This window comes from Amphiura filiformis, chromosome 2 (genome assembly GCF_039555335.1).
Source record: "Amphiura filiformis chromosome 2, Afil_fr2py, whole genome shotgun sequence".
Taxonomy (NCBI): Eukaryota; Metazoa; Echinodermata; class Ophiuroidea; order Amphilepidida; family Amphiuridae; genus Amphiura; species Amphiura filiformis.
In genome coordinates this window covers 87,868,191-87,895,829 of record NC_092629.1, presented here as the reverse complement: position 1 = coordinate 87,895,829, position 27,639 = coordinate 87,868,191, and the positions used below count along the sequence as shown (strand labels likewise).

At 38.9% G+C, this 27,639-nt stretch overlaps 1 protein-coding gene across 2 annotated transcripts in view; it reads right to left on the bottom strand.

The window, feature by feature from the left end:
- The window catches only part of LOC140146783 (methyltransferase-like protein 27), a 43,842-nt gene that overhangs the window by 13,377 nt on the left and 2,826 nt on the right, over positions 1 to 27,639 (bottom strand). The window contains exons 2-5 of one of the 2 annotated variants that reach the window (XM_072168663.1): positions 26,688 to 26,810; positions 7,051 to 7,173; positions 5,947 to 6,082; positions 3,871 to 3,963 (exon numbers count right to left, since the gene is read on the bottom strand). In XM_072168663.1, the coding sequence (XP_072024764.1) occupies positions 3,871 to 3,963; positions 5,947 to 6,082; positions 7,051 to 7,173; positions 26,688 to 26,810 (475 nt within the window). Of the gene's footprint in view, positions 1 to 3,870; positions 3,964 to 5,946; positions 6,083 to 7,050; positions 7,174 to 14,112; positions 14,876 to 15,583; positions 15,677 to 17,331; positions 17,468 to 26,687; positions 26,811 to 27,639 lie in introns of those variants that run through there. The other variant, XM_072168664.1, reaches the window with a different exon arrangement.

The window sequence follows — 27,639 nt, the reverse complement described above, 5'->3', positions numbered from 1 at the left end:
GGTATGTATAATGTTGATAAGCATTCTGCCATGTAATATAAACCACACACTTTCCTTTATTAAACCCATTTTTTGTTCAAAAGTCATTCTCTAGCAATGTTACAAGTGGACTTTTATACATACTGGATTTCAATCAATGTGTTAAAAGACTCAAATCATGGAATTGGGTGATTCTTTCATACATGCTATTTTTCACATGCCCAATAGACACAGAGAATGAATTTGAGTTGTTCTTTCATGCATATGACAGGCCTATGTATAGCAACAATTTCCCATGCTTAACTCAATTTGGCCAAAGTATGGACTTAGGTGGCTTTTGTATTCATATATTCAATTGATAGTTGGGGTGGAGATGGGTGGGGATGGGTGAGGTCATTAAATAATGCCTAAATATTAGATGTAATTTTTTATTAGACTTTTCTTTATTTGTAACTTAAACTGGTTTACTGATTTTGCCAACTTTATATATTTCCCGGGATATATTTATCAGTAATATTCCATTTCCTAGGACCGGCAGCTCACCGGAAGCCCGTGTTGTGAGGGCCACAAACTGCGGCTACGCACAGATACGCGAACGCTGACTTTTTTTGTTCTTTATGACCAGAGGAAAAGTTCGCCATATCACACGACTCTTTAGGATATTTGGTTTAAAAGATAGAGGATTAAGTGCACAAAGTACAACGAATTGGTTTGTGACCGAATGCAAGACATCAAGGCATCTATACAGATTTGGTGTAAAAACAACGGTTATGGAGAAAATCACGAAATAGTTAAATTTGGCCAACTTTTTGTACATCAATATACAGGGTTCGAATTAGCATGTGGGCGAATTGGTTTGGGGCTGAATTGACGAATAGTATTGATATCGATATTGATATTTTTACAGATCACGTGATATTTCGATATGATGATTCGAATTGTCACGTGATCGTCAAACCTGTAGGAGAAGGTGTCAGTTCTGCAGGAACTGACACAAAAATATTTATAATATAGGGTGTTGACATTGTGCATGGCATCAGAAGGGAGCGAAAATATATGTTTCACTTTTTTTAAACAATATATGTGCCTGGACACCTCGAATAAGCCGTAAAGTCCCCTCTGGTCATTTTTACTTTTTTACATATTTGCAAAGAGCATGTTTCAGGGATTAAAATGACACCTCAATGAACTTAATATGAAAATCAGAAGCGAAGTTATGGCTTGTTAAAGGTTGTCATGAATCAAAACGCGAAACCGAGAAAAACACGTTCAACGTTAGGGAAGCATAATGACCACTCATCAGATGGGCCTCAGAAAATGTAAATTATTTCATATTTCCACTTATTTCTTTAAAATAAAACTTTGTATGTGTTTAGAAGAACATTTCAAATCTGCAAAAATCTCAACTTCGCCAAAATACGAGATTTGCATATATTTTCACCTGTAGCTCGAAATGAAGTTTGCCGAGTTTACGGCTCATTCGCCGCGTCCAGCCACATATGTATAGCTGTTATCAACCTTGCACCTGCAAAGTTTCAGGTTCGAATTCCTAAAAATAATGGAGTTAGACTCATTTTTTACCAAATCTGTGGATTTTAAACACGTTACCATGGCAACAGAAGATAGTGAAAATATATGTTTCACTTTATTTTACTATAATATATGGTTAGCTTTTATCAACCTTGACACACCTGCAAAGTTTCAGGTTTGAGTTTCTTAAAATAACGAAGTTAGACTAATTTTTACCAAATCTGTGGATTTTAAACACGTTACCATGGCAACAGGAAATCACGAAAACATGTGTTTCACTTTATTCTACTGTTTATGGTTAGATTTTATCAACCTTGACACACCTGCAAAGTTTCAGGTTCGAGGTTCTAAAAATAACGGAGTTAGACTCATTTTTTACCAAATCTGTGGATTTTAAACACGTTACCATGGCAACAGAAGATAGTGAAAATATATGTTTCACTTTAATTTACTATATATGATTAGCTTTTATCAACCTTGACACACCTGCAAAGTTTCAGGTTCGAGTTTCTTAAAATAACGAAGTTAGACTCATTTTTTACCAAATCTGTGGATTTTAAACACTTTACCATGGCAACAGAAGATAGCGAAAATATATGTTTCACTTTATTTTACTATATATTGTTAACTTTTATCAACCTTGACACACCTGCAAAGTTTCAGGTTCGAGGTTCTAAAAATAATGGAGTTAGACTCATTTTTTACCAAATCTGTGAATTTTAAACATGTTACCATGACAACAGAAGATAGTGAAAATATAAGATTCACTTTATGTTACTTTATATGGTAAGTTTTTATCAACCTTGATATATCTGCAAAGTTTCAGATCCAAGATTAAAAAAATAACGGAGTTAGACTTATTTAAAACCTTTTTTCCCATTGATTTTCATCAAAATCACAAAAATCATGGTTTTTTGACGTTTTAGCTAAGATTTTGGTCACGTGACTTGTAAATGAGAATTGGTATGCCCAATTATGGCATCATTGTTGTGTTAGCTTTCGAAATAACCACAACAAGCAGGCCACCTAATGTATGCAAACAGCAGACAACATCATGCACACTTTTGGTGGTCCGCTTGATTTCCAATACTAGCAGTCCACCACATATTGACATCTAGTGTCACACCAGATGTCAACATCTGGTTGTCAACTGGATGTGCCTAAACCGGAGTGACACTGGATGTCACATCCAGTGGACCACCAGTGGGCACCCGGTGGTCCACTGGATGCGCAAAATGCCTGTGTACGCGTCAAAAGATAAAAGGTCTCGTTCCGAACTTGTGTAGGCCTACATTGCTAGGGCCTAAATGTGTTTTAATGCCTGATTCACAAATTATAGAAATAAACAAGAATTTATTTTAAAAAGAACACGCAATGATATGGTACCAACGCTCGTGGTTTTGGTTGTTCTGCATAGTTTATGAAGATATTCATTGCAAAGCGCTATATATCCATTCCTACATTTTCCTCCCAGCTACATACACTTTAAGAAAATATCATTAGATTTATAATATTTACTTCGAGGACTGTTATATATCAATATGTGAAAAATATCAAATTTTAATAATTTGTCATGAAATTTGTATTATATCGTGAATTTCAAAAAATGAAAATTATTTGATATCAGAAAGACATTCTTCGTATTCATAATGTAATTCGATATGTCTGATGTGCTCTCATGTCCCACAAAAATACTGTCGAAACGCTCAAAACGCTCATTCCAGATGCCTTAATTTTCATTGGGGATTTTTGAAATCATCGTTCGTTGAACGATATTCAGGTGACCTCGAGCCTTTCATATAAATCAATAGTATCTCACTATCAGTTGCGCGATATTTAATCCGGTTCAACTCGGCGTGTCATCATATTTTATTCGTTGCCGTATATATTTTGACGTCACAAAAAGTATTCGAAGCCGAATATTCGCCTTCGAATATTCACTTTGAACCAGCCTTAACTAACAAGTAAAAAGTGAGTAGCTCTTGAAATATTTTACAAGAGCGAAATGAAAATCATTGACTTTACTGTAGAAACTAATAGTGGGCCTCAGCCCCCCCCTCCCTCTCTGGGCATCTTTGATGGATAGAGGGACGACCCCATAAGGTGCTGTGGTAAATTTTATCACTAACATGAGCGCAAAAACATGCATCTGCGACTAGCTTAGATCGTTCGGGCGTAAAATCGCGCGCGTTTTTTATGACCGATAAAAACCTTGGGGAGGGTTTGACACATTTTCCTCGTATAGTTCTAGGGTTAAAAGTACTTTCGTAATCTGTTCATACTTTCACTGTATTTATAAATACAAATCTAGAAAATAAAATTTGAAATAATTGGTTTATAGCCTAATTGTATTAAACTCACCTGGTTTGACAATGCGTATCAGTTGTGGCACGCATTCTAGATTTAAATGACCGCTCCCAAGAGCTCCGCCTAACACTAGGCCGTCATAGCTATCTGAAATTTTATAATAAATGATTGACACATAATTAATTATATTATGATCTTATCTATGAGTACAAGAAAGTGGAACATAATGCAAACATCAGTGGAGTACATCAAAACATGTATAGGCTATTACATAATATTTATCAATAATTTGTAAAGCGCTCTTATAAGCAAAGTCATTGTTCATTTAATTTACAACCGTATGACAAAACAGGCGAAAATAGTAACTTTTTGCACAAGATTTGCAATTTAAAGAGAATTGGCCATTGTTCATGAAATGAATCTAGTATGGACAATAACCATGATAACAGTGTGCTCTTTCATTAGGGGTGGTGCAATAATTATGTGTACCCCGGGGGTGAATTATAGGGGGGCAAATATTTTTGGCAGGCCAGAAGGGGGGGCAAGCATTTTTGGCAGGTCAAAGGGGGGTCAAGCAATTTTGGCAGGTCGAAAGGGGGGGGCAAGCAATTTTGGCACAGATATTTTGGGTACCGTTTCTATATTTCGCCCTAAAAAGGCGTAGGATAACGTTAGGAACACGTTCAAATATGCAAAATTTCCTGCTCGCTGCGCTCGCATTATATGATAAGACAATTAAAGGTTTTAAATTCGGGTTCCCCAAAATCTTGCATGTGGAAGGGGGCAAAGATTTTTTGGCACGTCGAAAGGGGGGGGGAAAGGTTTTTTGGCACGTCGAAAGGGGGGGGCAAAGATTTTTGGCACGGCCAAAGGGGGGCAAGCGATTTTGGCAGACCATTTTGAAAATTCACCCCCCCCGGGGGTACACATAATTATTGCACCACCCCTTAAATGACATGATATTTGAAAAAATATTGTAAGGATCACTCGGGATTTGACTTTTAAAACCTAGGGCCTATATATTTTGGTCAATACGGTCGTTTTCAACAGATTTACCACATTCGCCTTGCTATTATAAGCATTGAATTGCGTCACCTGTTAACGTTATAAAAAGTGTTTTTAGCGGGAAATCTTAGCTTTCGTTAAAATATAAAAAAAAAATTCTGATTGGATGATATTAACATACGGTAGGCCTAACATACGGGGTTTTGACAAAAACCAATCACAGTATAGTCACCAGCTATAGCAGCTCGCACAGCTCTTATGATGCTATGCACTCAACTTTATCGTGTTGTGTAAACACCGACTGTGTAGGGACAAGACACTGCTTGTTTGGACGAAATTGTGTGCTCAGGTCTAATATCGAAGTGGAAACTGGGCATAGATGCGTTTATAAGAGAATCGATTAATATCATTGTAGCCAAACCTTTACATATGTCGAATCTAAATACGCGATGTCATCTCATGGCGTAGGTGTTGTATGTCGAAAACATTGTTTGATTGCAGACTTTTTTTTTGCAACCGATCAGTATACCAATTTATTTTTCACAAAAATCGCCAAATCCTGCTCAAATTGGGTGCTGTTCATGTTAATGCTACTTTTGCCCAAATGCGCCCAATTGGACGCATTTATCCCACTGAAAACCCACCCATCGATTAATATCGATGTAGCGTATTTAAGGGGGTACTACACCCCTGTGGTAAATTTGTTACTATTTTTGTATTTTTCTCAAAAAATAATAACACACTGGCAACAAAAGTTATGTATATTATATGGGGCAAGGAATCCAATTACTACACTGAAATTTCAGTGATTCAAGTCAAGCGGTTCGTTATTTATGATAAGAAATGAGGTACATCCTATCGGTACCTTATTTCTTATCATAAATAACGAACCACTTGACTTGGGTCACTGAAATTCCAGTGTAGTAATTGAATTCCTTGCCCCAATAATATACATAACTTTTGTTACCACTGTGTTATTAGTTTTTGAGAAATATGCAAAAATAGACACAAATTTATCGAGGGGTGTAGTACCCCCTTAATAAAAGTACTGCTACTTCCTGATACAACCTTTATATGTAATTTTGAAGATGATCCGATAAATTTGACTAAAACGTCTTAGCTTACCATCTTGTATATCCAGTTTGTTGGTTCCGATGCGACTACATATCAGACGTCTGTAGATTCCCCTTTCTTTGCTAAATTTCAAACTTTCCGGAGAAATATCAACTCCGTCTATATTTTTAAATCCCTGTTGTGTCAACTGTGTAAGTATAAGATGAGAACAGGCATAATTATAAAGATATGTCAGTATCGTAATCCACCCCCCCCGCCAAAAAAAACAACAACAACAACAACAGCAACAGTAAAACACGTTGCAATCAGATATGAAGTAAGCAAATTTTAAAAAATTTGAAATTTTGTCCCAGATGAAGAAACAAACTGACTAACAGTTTAATAGAGCTGGTAGGCGGGGCGGGGGGGCACTCCAACTTTGGAGGTGACGCGTAGGTAGGGCTTGTAAGACCCCCCTTTTCAGCATTGCTGTCACCCAAAGACCCCATATTTTTTACGAACACATGCTCTGTCACCCGAAGACCCCTATTTTTCCATTTGATCTGTCACCCAAAGAGCCTTACAAGTCCAATTTGAACAGCAACTTTCATTTATCATGGATTTTGTTACTTATTTTGAAAAAACAAGGAAATTTGAAGACATTTAGAATATACTCAATTTTCGAGGTTTCTGTGGCGCTTTTTCGGCGCTCACCCAAAGATTCCGTTTAAAACAAAAGGTCATGTTCTCACCCAATGACCCCATATTTTTCACATTTTGCTCTCACCGAATGCCAAAAATTATGCTCTCACCCAATGACCCCATATTTTTTACATTTTGCTCTCACCGAATGCCCCTTAGTGCGAAACTGCCAGCACTACACCTATATCCATTTCATATTGAAGTGCCCCCCCCCCCCAGGGGGCTGGTAGTTGCGCAAGATCACCGACCGGTAGCCACGGGTCTTTCGCTGACCCGGCCATTAGCGCCAATCTGGCTTGAAATGTATGTGTGCCGGGGGGGGGGCAACCGACCAATATTGTTGAAAAGTGGCTGAAAAGAGCAAAAATTTGGTCATTTTGCCGAAAGGTTGGGGGGTGGGGCACGTTTCCGGCGCCCTCCGGATTGACACCCATGCAACGAAAGCGTGCATGCATATATAACTCTCAGTCATACCTCGTGTGCCTGCATACCCGTTCCGCAGGCCATATCCATAATTTCTGCATCTTTGTTAGTCAGCCATTTTGCCATAGTTGCTGCTGCCCATCGAGGTCCAGTATAACCCTCTTCAGTAATATCCTATAATTAGAAAGTGGAAACAAATTTCGAGTAAAATGATTAAGCCTATAGGCCTATAAGAGGTGTGACTGAGTAAAAAGGTCATACATATGTCCAGTTGTATTGTAAAAGCAACTATTATGACTAAATGTTTATAAGCAATATTAAATTGGGCAAAAATCATGATAAATGATAAGTAATAGAGTTAGCGGCTGTGCAATAAATATACCCCCACCACTGGGGGATTTTCAAATGGTGTAGAGAAATTGTTTGCCCCCTCTCGGCCTGCCAAGAATTGTGAGGGAATCTGTAGCTAATAGGAGCAGAATATTTGACTTTTGGACATGTTCTCGTCATATTTAGGATTCTTTTTGGGTCGATTAAGCCCAATTGGGCCTACTTGTTTGACCCCATATGACCTTTGACCTCGGTTTGATTCTGTGATATGGAGAATTTATACTTTGACCAAGCTTAAAGAGGAAGCTCCGCCAGAGCAGTTCTTCTGTGGTGAACCCGCCTGCCTGGTTATCGAATTATCAGTGATAAGGTTATCTTTGAATTTGGCAGGTGCTAATTGATGCCATAACATTGAAGATTTGGCAGTTGCTAATTGATGCAATAACATTAAAACATCAATTAGCACTTGTCAAATTCAAAGATAACCTTGTCACTGATTAATTCGATAACCAGGCAGGTTTGGTTTACCCCAGAAGAACTGCTCTGGCGGGGCTTCCTCTTTAAGGAATCGGATAGCAACTTTTGCACTGTTTTTTGTTGTTGGACATGCACATCAGACATCGAATTGCATTCTAAATGCGAAGAATGTCCTTCTGATATCAAATAATTTTGATTTTTTGAAATCCACGATATGATACAAATTTTATGGCAAATTATTAAAACTAATTTTTTATATTTTTTTTTATAGCTAACAGTCATCGAAGTAAACTTAAATCTAATGATATTACTTGAAGTGTATATGTAGCAGGGATGAAAAGCCGACCATTAACTGACAATTTTGACCTTCCATTTATATTGAAGATATTCATTTTTTCCCAAAACCTACATTTTTGGTGTTTTGGATATATATACGAAAGGCCTGATGAAAGGTCAACATTCATATGATGGACGGCTTTTCATCCCAGCTACATGCACTTTAAGTATTACCTATATCATGAGATTTAGGGGCTATGCAATAATTATGTGTACCACCGGGGTGGTGAATTGTCAAAATGGTCTGCCAAAAATCGCTTGCCCCCCCTTTGGCCATGCCAAAAAAATCCTTGCCCCCTCCCCTTTTGACGTGCCAAAAAACCTTTGACCCCCTTACATAATTAAGATTTTGGGAAGCCCGAATTTAAATTTTTTATTGTCTTATCATATAATGCGAGCGTATCGAGCAAGAAATTTTGCATATTTGAATGTGTTCCTAACGTTTTCCTACACCATTTTAGGGCGTCTAGAAATGGTGCCCAAAATCGCTTGCCCCCCCTTTCGACCTGCCAAATATCGCTTGACCCCCCTTTTCACCTGCCAAAATTGCTTGCCACCCCCCCTTGGCCTGCCAAAAATCTTTGCCCCCCTATAATTCACCAGACCGAGGGTACACATAATTATTGCACCACCCCTTATACAATTTACTTCGAGGACTGTTAAATTTCAAAACATCAAGTTTTAATCATTTGCCACAAAATGTGTGTGATTATATCGCGAATTAAAAAAAAAATCAAAATTTACCATTTAATATCATATGGACTTATTCTCGTATTCAAAATCCAATGCGATATGTCTGATGTTATTCGATCTATTCCCATTGTATTGATCTCCAAAAATTTTTAAGTTCTATAAACGCGCGTCACGTAGAATAGGCCTATATGGTAGAAATATATTAGGCCTACTTGGGCTAGTATTGATTTTACGTCATCAAACATTCGTTAGAACTGAAACATTACTTGAAATAGAATGGGAATAGAATAAATAACGTAGATATGCTGCATTTAATATCTTACATCCACTAAAAAGTCCTTTAGATTTGCATAAGGGATCTGGAATGAGCGTTTTGAGCGTTTCGACAGTATTTTTTGTGGGACATGGGAGCACATCAGACATAATCGAATTGCATTTTGAATACGAAGAATGTCTTTCTGATATCAAATAATTTTCATTTTTTGAAATTCATGATATAATACAAATTTTATGACAAATTATTAAAATTTGATATTTTTCACATTTTTGAAATATGGGCCTATAACGTACAGTCCTCGAAGTAAATTTATAAATTTAATGATACATTCTTAAAGTGTAGGGTATGTAGCTGGGAGGAAAAGCCGACGATTAATTGAAAATTTTGACCTTTCATATTGAAGATATGGATTTTTTTCCCTCAAAAGACCTAATTATAATCATCAGATTTATAAAGTTTACTTCAAGTACTGTTAAATATCAAAAATATCAATTTTTAATGATGCATAAAATGTGTATTACACTGCGAATTTCAAAAATCAAAATTATTTGATATCAGAAGGACATTCTTCGTATTCAGAATGCAATTCGATATGTCTGATGTGCTCTGTTTCACAAATACTGTCCAAACAGCGCTCCAAACGTTCATACACCATCCCTTCAATTTGAGAGATTACGGTAATACAAATTATAGATAATCTTGCCTTCACATAAGTAGGCGCCCATTCATCATAGAACTGCTTTATTCCTTCCACCGTTTGCGGGTACTTTCCCTCTTTACAAATACGAATTTTATCCGACATGGCGACCAACAAACAAGCAAATTATACAACCGACACTGCTATACTATAGTAGGCCTATACATCTGTATTCAGCTCGTATTATTTACTTCTCGCACACGATAGTTAAATATAATTATGAACAAAAATTGTGTCAGGTTCTGGGTCAGGTTCAAGGGCATTTTACAGCAAATCACTTCGCCAATGCAATTCGGTGGATATGGATGACTGAGTGAAATAGCCAGTCCATTTCCCTGGTCAGTCAGTTTATTTAAGGTCACCCGTATAGCTTTTTCAAGTGTTGATACATGTAGGCCTATACAGAGAAGCGCTGCACTGTAGGCCTACTACTAGTGAAAATTTTGCATTTCATTAGGGACCGGTCACAAACACTTAGGGGGCTGATGCAAAAAATGGGGGCCTTAAAGTTTTGACCCCCGAAGAAGGGGGTGAAAAAATGACTACACATTTTCCTGGGGAAATTGAGTAAAAAAAGGTGGGGGGCGCCTGAAATTTTGGAGGTCAGAAAAAAAAAAGGGGGGGGGGTCCAGAAAAACTTTTCGCGATATTATTTAATATTATTTAATATTTTTGAGGTTTAAGAAATAAAAATCTCTTTAAAAGGGTGCATCTGCTCCAGAGAGGAGATTGGATATGCGTTGTGGACATATGGAAACATGCTTGAAGAATCAGGAATCAAAATACTAGCATTATATTATATGTATTCTTATAATGGCAATCATTTTATAACTCAACTTATAAAATAAAAATGATCAGAAAGTTTTGACATATCTTGACAATTATTAGTTTTTATTGTTGGTGGTATTATAGAGATACGTGTTCTAAAGTTATGTCGGAACAATTATGAAAAAGACTTTAGTGAAATGTGCAGATTGTATCTGTATACCTGATTTTAGGCATATAGAGTGCACACCAGTAAATAGGCCTACCAGTCTCCTACACCCCGGAAGGATTCGAAAATATGAAAATTGCACTTAATGTGATACATTAGAAAACCCCAACTAGGCCCTGATTCATATTTAATCCTTATTTAGGCCTGAGAAATAGATTGTCTGTGAAAAATTAGCAAGATCCGACTTTTTATGAAGATTTGACTAAGCTTTCAAAATGTGTAACAAACACCAAGGTATTTGTGAGATGGCGCAAGCTGTATGGTGATAAAGCATTTTTCTGAAAAAAACAAATGCTCATGGACTCCGTATATAATTTCTACAATGGATTGCACTGAAAGGTAAGTTTTGAAGAACTGCGTCGCTCTATAGTCAAGAAAATGACGATTTCCCGGACCCTGTTTGTACAAAAAGTCAAAGGGGACTATATTTATAGTGGTGTGCACCCTGTACTTTTTGAATAGTTAGCTCAATTTTAGAAAGTTGCCACAAACACGCACTGTAAACATGCAGGTGTCCTATACCTTTACTGTGTAAATGAAAAAAATAAACGCATTGCAGTGTTTAAAAAGTGTTACAGAAACCCGAAACACTTGGATTTACAGTGAAGTTCGTTGCGACAATCTTCTTCTTTTGTTTATAGAAGGCGTTACCATGGTTACATAATTATGATGCCGGTGATGGCAGCTCTCCTGCTTACCATGGTTACAATCGTCCCAGCAAACGCCAAACGGTTTTCGACTTCATTCGCAAAAGGTTAGAAATGGTTACCAGAAAACGTTTTTAAACGTTTTCTGGTAACCATTCTAACTCGTTTAAAAATGTCGATCGGGTTATATGAAGGACATGCCTAAATGGTATAAAACGTGTTCATAACAATCAAAAATATTTGTTGATTATATAACCTACAAATATTCTAACATAGGCCTAATGTTATTCAATGTTATATTAAGCGTTGACCAATTATTTTGCAAAAACTGTTCACAAAAATATTTCACAATAACATTTTGAAAACATCATTGTTGCAGTGTTAGCCCTCCTATGGCAAAAGGGCATAACTAACATATTGATCTTTTCGAGATAATTGACAAAAACTGAACAGACAGTAACGTGTTTTCATACAAAACGTTTCAGAACGTTTTCATGACCTTTATATAACCCGACATTTAATGTTACTAAAATGTTTTTATCTAAACCCGCAAAACCCAAAATGTAACATGTTTAAACGTTTTAATTTTTGTTTTTGGGTAACGACCAACGCCTCGAAAGAAATTGTCCCAGAGTTCGTTGGAGTAGAGATAGTAGAGATTACTCTTTTATTGTCTCTAATACTCTTAAGGGATCTGGAATGGGCGTTTTGAGCGTTTCAACAGTATTTTTGTGGGACATGAGATAAGAGCACATCAGACATATCGAGTTGCATTCTGAATACGAAGAATGTCTTTCTAGTATCAAATTTATTTTCATTTTTGAAATTCACGATATAATACAAATTTTATGGCAAATTATTAAAATTTGATATTTTTCACATTTTTGATATATAACAATTCTCGAAGTAAATTTTTATAAATCTAATGATATACTAGTATTCTTAAAGTGTATACATGTAGCTGGGAGGAAAAGCTGGCGATCAATTGAAAATTTTGACCTTTCATATTAAAGATATGGATTTTCTCCAAAAGACCTAATTTGTTTTGGTGTTTTGGAAAAAAAAATCCATATCTTCAATACGAAAGGTCAAAATTTTCAATTGATCGTCGGCTTTTCATCCCATCTACATACACTTTAAGTATAAATCGTCAGATTTATAAAGTTTACTTCGAGTCCTGTTAAATATCAAAAATATAAATTTATAATCATTTGCCATAAAATGTGAATTACATTGCGAATTTCCAAAAAAAAAAAAAAATCAAAATTTATTTAATATCAGAAGGACATTCTTCGTATTCAGAATGCAATTCGATATGTCTGATGTGCTCTAATGTCCCACAATAAATACTGCCCAAACGTTCATACCCCATCCCTTGAGGGCAGTTTGCAATCCGAATGTCCGACTAAACGCTAAGGGGCTGTGCAATAATTATGAGGCCTGGGGAAGGGTAAAATTGGATGGGGGGGGGCAAGACATTTTTGGCGAGCCGAAAGGGGGGGCAAGCAATTTTACCCGGGGGGGTGGCAAGCGAGATTTGGGACACATTCATGGATTATTGCACAGCCCCTAACTAATATAACCGACGCAATGTTGGCTGGAAACTGCTACCGGGTCTGTTGAGGGAATTGGTCGGATGTCGAATTAGCTGCGTGTCGGACTGATAATGCACCCCACTGTTATACGACGAACTGTGCGTTTGACGTCGGACTTACGCCATACATTTTCTTCTTTAGAGCAACATAGGATCCTAAATAACCAGAAGTCAGTGGCGGATCCAGAGCAGTCAGAGGGGGGGGGGGGGCCCAATTTATGAAAAAGAAATGTAAGTAATGGCCGCGAAGCGGCCATCCCGGAGGTGCTTGCGCAACGCAGGGGGGGGGGTGTCTGAGGGGGATGTGCCCCCTGAAGTTAGAAACTTTTGGAAAACGTAGACCCATTTGAAGCCATTTGGTGGACCATTTTGTCACTATTATTGTGTAAAATTTTGGTTTGAAAAAGCCTAAAATTTGAGAAAAACAGCCCAATTGAAGCCATTAGTGTGGACAAGTTTTGACTTTTATTGTGTGAATTATTGCTTTATAATTATGTACCAATAAAGTTGCGCACGCAGGGGGTGTCTGAGGGGGGATATGCCCCCCTCAGAAGTGAGAAACTTTTGCAAAATGAAGACCTAATTGAAGCCATTTGGTGGACCATTTTTACACTATCATTGCGTTTTAAAACAAAAAAGGTTTGTAAAATTTTAAATGTAAACTGACACTTTATAGGCCTAAGACTTGAGATTCGCAATTAAAGCATGCATGGTGTTGAATTGAAGTCGGCTCGGAGTCCGTCTTAATAGGCCTACTGAATTTGGTGACAAAATGTGACGGGCCCTACATATCGGTGGGCCCGCCGTAATTTTCACATGCTTTTAGGCAGAGGACCCGCCTTCAAGCAAAATAATCACATACCTATATAGACTGACCTGACTGCGATTTAGGCATGGGCCTACTATACGTGCAATTTAACCTTTTCCCTTCTCCTTTTCTCCCTTTTTTCTTCTTTTTTTTCTCCTTTTCTCCTCTTTCTCTTCTCTTCTCTCCTTTCCTCTTTTTTTTTTTTTGGGAGGAGGGGGGGCCAGGCCCGCCGGGCCCCCCTGAATCCGCGCCTGCCAGAAGTTGCATGTCTTGCTACAACAAATTTGTAATTAAGTTAATCTTATGTTAAATATTGATGTGATACATGCAGCAAATATCCCAGAGCAGAAACTCACGCCGTATAGACGAATCCAATGAGCCAAGTCATGGTCAGGATTTGGTCGGCCATTTTCGGGTCCCCGCCGCATGCACCAAGCAGGTGTTGTGAGTGCCCAATTGGGTCATTAAACCCGCTTAAAATTCGGTGTTAGATTCTTTTGTATTGTAATCTGTCATCATTCTTTTGTCCGTGTAACACAGTTTAAAATAACCTTCACGGCCGCATCATTTCACATTTTAGGTGAGATAGTTGGGTCCCCGTCGCGGCTATGGCTGCCATTGAAGTGCAGGAATGCGTGAACTTGGATTCGTCTGTAGAGTAAAGAACGGGCAGACATAACGACCGACTGCTAAAACACACCTGGCCTGGTGTTTGTCTGGTTTGTCGATTCATCACTCTATACATCATTTTCGTGTATAGTTGCTTCGATAAACATTTTGTTTCGTGTTTTCTTTTAAATTTGTCAATTTGTAAAAGAGTTCTCCCTGTCCACCATCATACCACTTTATACACATACAGATGTCCTGGTTCATTGAGAACCAAATCTGGAATAAGTTTGTATGCTTCTTTTACCCACAATCCTTTGCGAACCAATTCCTGCAAGTCGGTGTCAAACTTTCCGTCTTTGAATTTCTCATAAGTATCCATGGTTTTACTTCTTACATTGAATACAATAAGACCGCCTTGAAAAGAAAATATGAATGTGTAGAATTATTATTTTATCAAATGAGATAAAAATTTAGTGTATAGGTATAGGCCTACCCTCCTCATTCCAGATATAAATATAATGATATTAGACCAGTTTAGTTTTAATGATGCTACATATGCCAAGTTAAAAAAAACAACAATCGGGATATCTCTCACTGATGACGTCATATGATTGACAGAACGACGTCATAGGATGTTAGAAATAGATCCTATTTGGGATAACCTGCTGAAGCCCGGGGGTGGCGCTACATCGTAACATCCTATTCCTATGACGTCATTCTGTCAATCATATGACGTCATCAGTGAGAGATATCCCGATTGTAGACAAGATATCAACACAGCATTACCATCTGCTGAAGACGCTAGTCGGACTAGAGAAAACGTTCCAGGTGAGCGAAAAATAGTGTGTTGAAGTTAAAACTTTGATTCATTTTATCTACCACTACGTATGAATATCCACTCGTAGGCCTATAACTTACAAAATCTTTTGATATTATCGAATAAATTTCATTAAATGATTTGTTAATTTCTAATAATACTGTTTGATATCTTATTTTGGCCGTTTTAATTTTATCACTGGCGATATAATTGGATCCGATCAAATATACTGTTTGATGAAAGAAAATATAGAGAATAATCTTGTTTAAATATTAAGACAATAAATGTTTTATACGTTAACTTACCAGGTTTAACAATGCGTATCAGTTCAGGAAAACATTCTTGATTTAAATGCCCCTGGCCCAGAGACCCGCATAAAACTAAACCGTCATATGTATCTGAAATAATAAAATCATAGTTATTGATACATTTAGAAGTTACTATTAAGCGAATGATGTAAGAAAGATATGGAACGACATGTGTTGCATGTCTTATATGTATACATTTTACATAATTCTTGGAAGAAATTCATTGGGTTTGTTTGATACAATTAACAAAATGTTCTTCTTGCCAAAACCAAATATATTTTACTGACCTGACGGCCCGCGGTAGACGATGTTATCGAACTCCTACGGTTTGTGCTCACCACCACCTATTTTCTTGTTTCGAGGGAAAATCTACAAACAAAGATTTGGTGCAGCGATGGGGAGCCCGGTGTCCCCGGTGGTCGCGAATTTATATATGGAGTTTTTAGAACAACAAGCCATTGCGACAGTCCCATTAGACTGTAAACCACGGCTCTGGAAACGGTATGTTGATGACATTTTAGAGATTGTCAACGAAAATCAGGTTGATAATTTAACCTCTCATCTGAATCAGACCGACCCCACGGACAATATCAACTTCACCTATGAGAAAGAACATGACGGGTCAATACCGTTTCTTGATACACGCATCGTCCGCAAACCCGACGGTTCTGTCAAGCTGCTGGTTTACAGGAAAGCAACGCACACAGACCAGTACCTCAATTTCGCTTCGCATCATCCGATACATCATAAGCTATGGGTGGTCAGCACGCTGTTGGATAGGATGACTGTGTTGTTACAGAAAAGAAGGATGTAGAACAGGAAGAGCTAGGACAAAGTCAAACGCGCCCTCAAACGGTGTGGCTACCCGGAGTGGACGTTTAATCAAGTAAAACGCAAAATGGAAATAAACAGGTGAAGAAACCGAATAAGAACAAGGATTCCACAGAAAGAAATAAAGGACTTGTCATCATTCCTTATGTTGAGAAATTGTCTGAAACGACCACTCGTATTTTTAGAAAGCATAACATTTCCACCGCGATACGCCCTCATACTACCCCGAGGAAACTGTTAGTTCACCCCAAGGACAAAAGAGATCCCTCTGTACGACCGATTGTGTGTATGAGATACCTTGCGCCAATTGTGATACTACTTATGTGGGTAAAACAGGTTTTGAAACTAGATTGGGTGAACATAAGAAGGAATCGGACAAAGTAGCAAAAAGTAAAGGAATCTTTACTAGACAAACCAGGAAACAGTCAGAAAGTGAACAATCCAAAACAGCAATCGCAGACCACACAGTTCAACATAATCATGTTATCAATTTGGACGGCGCAAACGTTCTTGACAAGGAATGTGATCTGAGGGTTCGCCGCATCAAAGAATCTATGTGGATAAAAAGAGAGCTCCAAACACCATGAACAGAGATGAGGGGGCTCATTTTCTCAGTCACGTATACGATCCACTTCTGGCTAGTGCGCCCTCTGTTGGTGACCAATCAACCAGAAGGAAGGATCAAGTACCATCACTCCGGTGATGGCCTTCGACCAAGATGGCCGAAACTGTCAGGTCAGTAAAATATAGTTGGTTTTGGCAAGAAGAACATTTTGTTAATTCTACAAATTTGGTGTTTCCTATTAGGCGTGGTTAAAGGGATCCGACAAAATGTTACAAAAACTTGAGACACATGAATTGGTTACAAAAATGCGTTATTAAAACGAGATGGTCAAATTATTGTGATCTCATACCATCTTGTATATCCAGTTTGTTGGTTCCGATGCGATCACAAATCAGGCGTCTGTAGATTCCCCTTTCTTTGCTAAATTTCAAACTGATCGTAGAAATATCAACCCCATCTATATTCGTAAAGCCATGTTGTCTCAACTGTAAAAGTATAAAATGAGAACTTGATTACCGTAAACGTTCGCCTAATGGCGCTATGGGGTTCCTTGGCACACAAGTGCCCTCCCATAAGAATCTCACCGGCGAATAAGGGCATATACCCTTAATTCTTTTTGGGATTTATAGAGGAGGGAGCTCTCAGTTTGTACATGAAATTTAGTTACCCCAAGGCAAAGGAGCCCACGTTTACGGTATTATTGTACACACGTTCTATACCTAAAGCGATTAATATTGTTTATTATAATTTTTGTAGTTTGAAACTACATGACTGTACGGTTAAGTTTGTTCTTACGTATTTTACTATCGCAGTGATTTTCAGTAATAATAATAACTAGTGGCAAATGGTGGTCATAGACCACAAACCTAGCTGGGGCATGTTGGTGTTGTGGAGATATCTGACCCCTACAAAATGTTCCAAAAATGCTCCCCTGGTCATGGGGTTTGTTTTGAGTCCCGTACTCCTAACAGATGTCCAAAAATTCAATTCTAAGATTTGACCCCAGATGACCTTTTGACCTGACCTATGCATGATGTTCCATAATGTTCCCCTGGTCTTGAGGTTTGTTGTCACCATGTTTGAGCCCCTGTACCTCTTACAGATATCCAGAAAATGAAATTCTACGATTTGACCCCAGATGACCTTTGACATGACCCTTGCACAGTGTTCCAAAATGTTCCCCAGGTCAGTAAGTTTGTTGTTGTGGAGTTTGAGCCCCGTATCCCTAACAGATGTCCAGAAAATGCATTTAGAAAATTTGACCTCTACATGACCTTTGACCTGACCCCTGCAAAATGTTCCCCTGGTCATGAGATTTGTTGTCACTGAGTTTGAGCCCCATACCCCTTGCAGATATCCAGAAAATGAAGTTATAAAGATTTGACCCCAGATAACCTTTGACCTGACCCCTGCAAAGTGTTCCAACATGTTCCCCTGATCATTAAGTTTGTTGTCACCAAGTTTGAGCCCCGTACCCCTTACAGATGTCCAGGAAATGCGTTTCTAAAATTTGACCTCTGCATGACCTTTGACCTGACCCCCGCAAAATGTTCCCCTGGTCATGAGATTTATTGTATCGAGTTTGAGCCCCATACTCCTTACAGATGTCCAGATAATGCAATTGTAAGATTTTACCCCTTAATGACCTTTGACCCCAATTCTGTCTGCAAGGTATGGGCACTGGGTAAAGCCGATGCACATGTGTAAGTAACGTCATTGTGCTATGTAATATGTGGCAGAAGAAGCATTTTGAAGATATTTGGTTATATACCGAAGATGCCCTTTAATGACCTTTGATCCCAATTCTGTTTGCACCATATGGGCACTGGATATAGGCGATACATATGTGCAAGTTACGTAATTGTAGGGTGTAACATGTAGGAGGAGAAGCATTTTGAAGTTTGTTGCCAGAAAGAAGAAAGAACTAGTGGCAAATGGTGGTCATAGACCACAAACCTAGCTGGGGCGTGTTGGTGTTGTGGAGGTATTTGACCCCTGCAAAATGTTCCAAAAATGTTCCCCTGGTCATGAGGTTTGTTGTCACCGAGTTTGAGTCCGTATTCCTTACAGATGTCCAAAAAATACATTTATGAGATTTGACCTCTGCATGACCTTTGACCTGACCCCTGCAAAATGTTCCCCTGATCATGAGATTTGTTGTCACAGAGTTTGGGCCACATGCCCCTTACAGATATCCAGAAAATGAAATAAGATTTGACCCCAGATAACCTTTGACCTGACCCCTGCAAAGTGTTCCAAAATGTCCCACTGATCATTAAGTTTGTTGTCACCAAGTCTGAGCCCCGTACCCCTTACAGATGTCCAGGAAATTCATTTCTAAAATTTGACCTCTGCATGACCTTTGACCTGACCCGTGCAAATTGTTCGCCTGGTCATGAGATTTGTTGTCACCGAGTTTGAGCCCCATACCCCTTACAGGTGTCCAGATAATGCAATTGTAAGATTTTGCCCCTTTAATGACCTTTGACCCCAATTCTGTAAGCAAGTTCTAGGCGTGGGGTATAGCCGATGCATATATGCAAATGACATCATTGTACTATATAATATGTGGCAGGAGAGGCATTTTGAAGGTATTTGGTTAAATACGGGAAATGCCCCCTTAATGACTATTTACCCCAATTCTGTTTAGACCCTATGGGCACTGGATATAGCCGATACATATGTGCAAGTTACGTAACTGTAGGGTGTAACATGTAGGAGGAGAAGCATTTTGAAGGTATTTGGTTAAATACCAGAAATTCCCCCTTAATGACCTTTGACCCCCATTCTGTTTAGACCCTGTGGGCACTGGATATAGCCGATACATATGTGCAAGTTACGTAACTGTAGGGTGTAACATGTAGGAGGAGAAGCATTTTGAAATTTATTGCCAGAAAGAAGAAAGAACTAGTGGCAAATGGTGGTCATAGACCACAAACCTAGCTGGGGCATGTTGGTGTTGTGGAGGTATCTGACCCCTGCAAAATGTTCCAAACATGTTCCACTGGTCATGACGTTTGTTGTCGCAGAGTTTGAGTCCCGTACTCCTTACAGATGTCCAGAAAATGCAATTTAAAAATTTGACCCCAGATGACCTTTGACGTGACCCCTGCAAAATGTTCAAAATGTTCATCAAGTCTGTTGTCTCTGAGTTTGAGCCCCGTACCCCTTACAGATGTCCAGAAAAGCTATTCTAAGATTTGACCTCTACATGACATTTGACCTGACCCCGGCAAAATGTTCCCCAGATCATTAAGTTTGTTGTCAACAGGTTTGAGCCCAGTACTCCTCACAGATGTACAGGAAATGCATTTCTTAAATTTGACCTCTGCATGACCTTTGACCTGACCCCTGCAAAATGTTCTCCTGGTCATGAGATTTATTGTAACCGAGTTTGAGCCACATACCCCTTACAGATGTCCAGATAATGCAATTGTAAGACTTTACCCCCTTAATGACCTTTGACCCCAATTCTGTGTACAAGTTATAGGCGTGTGGTATAGCCGATGCATATATGCAAATTACGTCATTGTGCTATTTAATATGTGGCAGAAGAAGCATTTTGAGTTAAATATTTGGTTAAATACCTGAAAGGCCCCTTTAGTGAACTTTGACGCCAATTCTGTTTAGACCCTATGGGCACTGGACATAGTCGATACATATGTGCAAGTTACGTAATTGTAGGGTGTAACATGTAGGAGGAGAAGCATTTTGAAATTTATTGCCAGAAAGAAGAAGAAGAAAGATCGGATAGCAAAACAGTACCTAGCTCGGGGGGTTGAAAACCCCCCAGCTAGGTAACTAGTGGCAAATGGTGGTCATAGACCACAAACCTAGCTGGGGCATGTTGGTGTTTTGGAGGTATCTGACCCCTGCAAAATGTTCCAAAAATGTTCCCCTGGTCATGAGGTTTGTTGTCACCGAGTTTGCGTCCCATACGACTTGCAGATGCCCAGAAAGTTAAATTTTACGATTTGACCCAGATGACCTTTGACCTGACCCCTGTACAGCATTCCAGTAAATTTGTTATCACAGAGTTTGAGCCCCGTACCCCTTACAGATGTCCAGCAAATGCATTTCTAAAATTTGACCTCTGCATGACCTTTGACCTGACCCCTTCAAACTGTTCCCATGTTCATGAGATTTGTTGTCACTGAGATTGAGCCCCATACCCCATACAGATATCCAGAAAATGAAATTATATGATTTGACCCCAGTTAACCTTTGACATGACCCCTGCAAAGTGTTCCAAAATATTCCCCTGGTCATTAAGTTTGTTGTCACAGAGTTAGAGCACTGTACCCCTTACCGATGTCCAGAAAATGCATTTCTAAAATTTGACCTCTGCATGACCTTTGACCTGACCCCTGTAAAATGTTCCCCAGGTAATGAGATTTGTTGTCACTGAGTGTGAGCCCCACACCCCTTACAGATATCGAGATAAGGCAAAATAGATTTTACCCCTTAATGACCTTTGACCCCAATTCTGTGTGCAAGGTATGGGCACTGGGTAAAGCCGATGCACATGTGTAAGTGACATCATTGTGCTATGTAATATGTGGCAGAAGAAGCATTTTGAAGGTATTTGATTATATACCGGTAATGCCCCCTTAATGACCTTTGACCCCAATTCTGTTTGCACCCTATGGGCATTGGATATAGCCGATACATATGTGCAAGTTACGTAATTGTAGGGTGTAACATGTAGGAGGAGAAGCATTTTGAAATTAATTGCCAGAAAGAAAGAAAGAAAGAAAGAAGAACTAGTGGCAAATGGTGGTCATAGACCACAAACCTAGCTGGGCATGTTGGTGTTGTGGAGGTATCTGACCCCTACAAAATGTTCCAAAAATGCTCCCCTGGTCATGGGGTTTGTTTTCACAGAGTTTGAGTCCCGTACTCCTAACAGATGTCCAAAAAATTCAAAGATTTGACCCCAGATGACCTTTGACCTGACCTATGCATGATGTTCCATAATGTTCCCCTGGTCTTGAGGTTTGTTGTCACCATGTTTGAGCCCCGTACCTCTTACAGATATCCAGAAAATGAAATTCTACGATTTGAACCCAGATGACCTTTGACATGACCCTTGCACAGTGTTCCAAAATGTTCCCCAGGTCAGTAAGTTTGTTGTTGTGGAGTTTGAGCCCCGTACCCCTAACAGATGTCCAGAAAATGCATTTAGAAAATTTGACCTCTACATGACCATTGACCTGACCCCTGCAAAATGTTCCCCTGGTCATGAGATTTGTTGTCGCTGAGTTTGAGCCCCATACCCCTCGCAGATATCCAGAAAATGAAGTTATAAAGATTAAACCCCAGATAACCTTTGATCTGACCCCTGCAAAGTGTTCCAACATGTTCCCCTGATCATTAAGTTTGTTGTCACTAAGTTTGAGCCCCGTACCCCTTACAGATGTCCAGGAAATGCGTTTCTAAAATTTGACCTCTGCATGACCTCTGACCTGACCCCGCAAAATGTTCCCCTGGTCATGAGATTTATTGTATCGAGTTTAAGCCCCATACTCCTTACAGATATCCAGATAATGCAATTGTAAGATTTTACCCCCTTAATGACCTTTGACCCCAATTCTGTGTGAAAGGTATGGGCACTGGGTAAAGCCGATGCACATGTGTAAGTGACGTCATTGTGCTATGTAATATGTGGCAGAAGAAGCATTTTGAAGATATTTGGTTAAATACCGAAAATGCCCCTTTAATGACCTTTGATCCCAATTCTGTTTGCACCATATGGGCATTGGATATAGGAGATACATATGTGCAAGTTACGTAATTGTAGGGTGTAACATGTAGGAGGAGAAGCATTTCGAAGTTTGTTGCCAGAAAGAAAGAAAGAAAGAAAGAAAGAGGAATCGGATAGAAAAACAGTACCTAGCTGGGGGGTTGTAAACCCCCCAGCTAGGTAAAGATCCGATAGCAAAACAGTACCTAGCTCGGGGGGTTGGAAACCCCCCAGCTAGGTAAGAAGAAAGAACGGACAGAAAAACAGGACCTAGCTTGGGGGGTTGAAAACCCCCCAGCTAGGTAACTAGTGGCAAATGGTGGTCATAGACCACAAACCTAGCTGGGGCATGTTGGTGTTTTGGAGGTATCTGACCCAAGAAAAATGTTAAAAAAATGTTCCCCTGGTCATCTAGGTTTATTTTCACCAAATTTGAGCCCCGTACTCTTTACAGATGTCCAGAAAATGCAATTCTAAGATTGGACCCCAGATAACCTTTGACCTGACCCCTGCACAGTAGTCCAAAATGTTCCCCTGGTCATTAAGTTTGTTGTCAAAGAGTTTGAGCCCTGTACCCCTTACAGATACCCAGAAAATGCGTTTCGAAAAATTTGACCTCTGCATGAGCTTTGACCTGACCCCTGAAAAATGTTTCCCTGGTCATGAGATTTGTTGTCACTAGTGCATTTGAGCCCCATACCCCTTACCAAGGGTGAAAATAAGAGAGCTTGAACCAGGGGCCACTTTGGCAAAAAATGGTCCCTGGTTCACCAAGATTGGAAGGATCCAGGGGCCATTTCCACTTAAGAGGGTCAATAAAAATAAAGATGTCCTGGATGAGTAAAATTAAGCACTTGTTGCTTTGAATTTAGTTCACTATCCAGGGGGCTAGTTTTGTGAGAAAAGTGTCTCCTGGTCAACTACAATTGAGATAGAACCAGGGGCCATTTCAGAGCTTCTGGGGGCCAAACGGCTCCCATCACCCACTTAATTTCACCCTTGCCCATTACAGATATCCAGAAAATCAAATTATGAGATTTGACCCCAGATAACCATTGACCTGGCCCCTGCAAAGTGTTCCAAAATGTTCCCCTGATCATTAAGTTTGTTCTCACCAAGTTTGAACCCTGTACCCCCTACAGATGTCCAGGAAATATACTTTTAGATAGCAAACACATAAATGTATCAATGTGGCCAAAATCTTGTGGCCACATGTGGATATTAAAATACTACATGATGAAACATGAGGACACAGACACTCACAGGTTTGTTATTATATCAGCTATATCTTTTTTCTTTCTTCATTTAAAGGGTTAATAAAATATGCAATCACCAGCACAAAAGTTTATAAAGCCCCAGCTGATAGGATACTGTTTCACCCCGCTGACCCCATATGACCTTCGACCCCAGTTGACCTGTTGGATGACCTTTGACATTAATTAATTACCGGTAATTAATTTAATTAATTTATTTATATATTTATTTATTTTACTGACTACTCTTTCTTTCTTCCTTCATTTAATGGGTTAATATAACCCTCCCCCAAGCCATTGGATTCATAGAGCAAGTGTAAGTTACCCTACTCATACATACAACATTAGCAAAGTTATAGTTAGACTGCTTTGCATTCCCTTTTAAATAATAGTTCACACTCCTATGCCATTCCATGCATAAAACACATCCCCCACTGAGTGATTGCTCTGCCCAGAGAAAAAAAGGCGTTTTTTCTCGGTGGCGTGGCTATCAGGGGACAGCGGTTTTCGGAGTGGGCTACCAAGATTTATAGCTGTTGGATCAGAAGAGAATACAGGGATGATAAATTAAAAAGGTCTACTAAAGTAGACTAAGTTATAATCAATGAACTTTCAGATAGGAAACATAACTAAATATCCATTTGGCCAATACTATAATAACTAAAGACCAACTGGCACTTTGGATACATGATAACAGGTGTTTTACTACTAAAGGCACATTTAAGAATTAATTTTCGCTATTTAATAACTGCACTGTCCATACCAAGCTTAAATTAGCATGACCCGCCAACATGAAATAAGTACAGCTTGTCTGTACGCAGTACGATAATACTCAAACATATGAGGCCATCACTAATAAGGAAGAAGAATTTACCACAACCATTTTGTTTCAGCATTTTGTACCACATTTTCCACCCCCTCCAAGTATTTAATTTATCATATTTATCAAATTGTTTTTTACCAACATTCTTTTTATGGACAATTGTACATGACTCAAGTATAATAATGTAAATACACTTTAATATCATCCTTATCATCCTTTATACCTGGGCTTTAATATAATACCATAATACACAGGTTTTAGCAATGATATGTTAAAACTTCAGCAAGTTATAACTGTGCCTTTAATGAAACCACTTCTCTGAAGTGACAAGGGTTAGCCATCTAACAGGTGATAAGAGATTTACTATGACATGTGATGTAGTACACAAAAGCATAATTCTGGGGTTGATAGCCAGAAATGCTCCCACAAAATGAGCACAAACTCGCCAGGGCACTATAGAAGATAGAGTCCATTATTAATCACAAAACACATTGTGGAGGAAATATATTTTGAAGACCAAAGCAAGGAGCCAACTTTATGCTCATTTTGTGAGAGCTGGTCATACTGAGTTACAACTTTCTGGTTCTGAACCCTTGATATGAAAGTTTAGATTACCCAAGTTTGTCCCTTGCATGTGGAAAGCTATGATTCCTATCTACAAGGTGTCCTGAGGTGTCACAAAAAAAATTGCAGTAAGCAAAAACGGATAAATGCTTCAAATACTGTCTTTAACAAGTGGCTATTGAAAAATTTAACCTTTGACCACAAACACTGGCCAGTGACCATGCATCAGTGCAAGTTGTTATCAACATACTATGTTGCATGTAGCAGATATAAATTTTAAAGCTTTTTAAACTCTGACCGGAAATGACCCCTTAACGAACTTTAACCCCAATTCTGTGTGCACCCTTTAGACACTGGGTATAGCCGATACATATATGCAGGTGACGTCATTGTGCTATGTAATTTGTGGCACAAGAAGCATTTTACAGGTATTTGGTTTTATACCAGTAATGCCCTCTTAATGACCTTTGACCTCAATTCTGTGTGCACCCTATAAACACTGGATATAGCCGATTCTTATGTGCAAGTGACGTCATTGTAGGATGTTGTATGTAGGAAGAAAAACAATTTTAGCTCAATTCACATTTTTGGCTTATTTGACCCCTCAGTGACATTTAACCCATTAAAAGTCAGGTGACATGTATGGTTGTGGTCAATGATGCTTGTGACCAAGTTAGGTCAAAATCGGCCGAAGCATGTCTGAGCTAGAGCAAAAAATGTGCATTTTGTTGCCAGAAAGAAGAATCGGATAGCATAAGAATACCTAGCGGCGGGGTGTAAACCCCCAGCTAGGTAATAAAAAAAAGTGTTGATGGCGACGACGAATTTGCTAATAAAGATGATGATGATGAAGATGACGACGGTGATGATGTTGACGTGACGAAGTTGATGTTAATGATGATGATGATGATAATGATGGTGATGATGATGATGATGATGATGATAACGATGATGGTGATGAGGATGATGGTGATGATGATGATGATGATGATGATGATGATGATAACGATGATGGTGATGAGGATGATGGTGATGATGATGACGATGATGATGATGATAACGATGTTGATGATGATGATGATGATAGTGATGGTGATGATGATGATGATAGTGATGGTGATGGTGATGATGATAATGATGGTGATGATGATGTGATGATGATGATGATGATGATGATGATGATGATGATACGATGATGATGATGCTGATAACGATGTTGATGATGATGATGATGATGATGATGACGATGACGATGTTGATGCTGATGATGATAATGACGATGATAATGATGATGATAACGATGACGACAAAAAACTACATACCTCTTGTGCCACAAGACCCGTTCCGCAGGCCATATCCATAATGTTTGCATCTTTGTTAATCACCAACTTTGCTATTGTTTCTGCTAACCATCGGGGTGCAGTATAGTTATCATGAGTAAGATCCTAAAGAGATTAGAGACACATTTCATAGATTACTAACATGGATATAGTGAAATGAGGTATGGGCCCTGCCAGGTATCCCGCGGATAATGTGTATACTCTGTGCAGGCCCGTACGCAGGGGATGGGGAGGGGGGGGGGGTTGGCTTGGTGCGGCGCGTACTTCTGCGGGGAAAAGTTGGTTCGGTCGCATTTTCAAGCCAACATTGTCATGCATTGGTACTGTTACAAAAACACGGAAAGCAAACAGGAGTAAATGCAAGAAGAAACGTTACGATAATGACCGAATCTGAAAATACTATACAAAATATTGAACGGATAAAAACGTTATTTTGTTTTATAAAACTCATAAGTTCCTTTGCTTCCACTTAATTTTATAAATCACCAGGAAAACAAAATAAATTAATAGATATCTAAATGCATTTTTATTTTTAGAAGCAACACCCGCACCTGTAATTAGCGAGTCGCGGTGGAAACCTCTCGCTATACGTTCGCGCGTCTACCAGCGTTGCTATGGCAGCTCCGCGTCCGTGCAATGGAAAAATGACTATTGCACGGAAGGGAGTGCAATAGCCTTTTGCAGCTTGCCGCTAAAATAGTAGCCTCCGTGGCCTATAGTCGAGTGTAGAGGGTTTGTAATCTCCAGGTCCGAGTTCAATTCCTAATGAAGTTAAGTGGTCATAAATTTGTTGTCATCATGATTACCAGGTAAGAAGATATTCTTCAAGCATCAGTTTCAAAACGCAAAACTATGAGAATAAATCCCATCAGACAAGATAAACTTCAACATGTGTCTCAATTTTTTTTACCAGTAACGTACGTGGTTTGCAGCA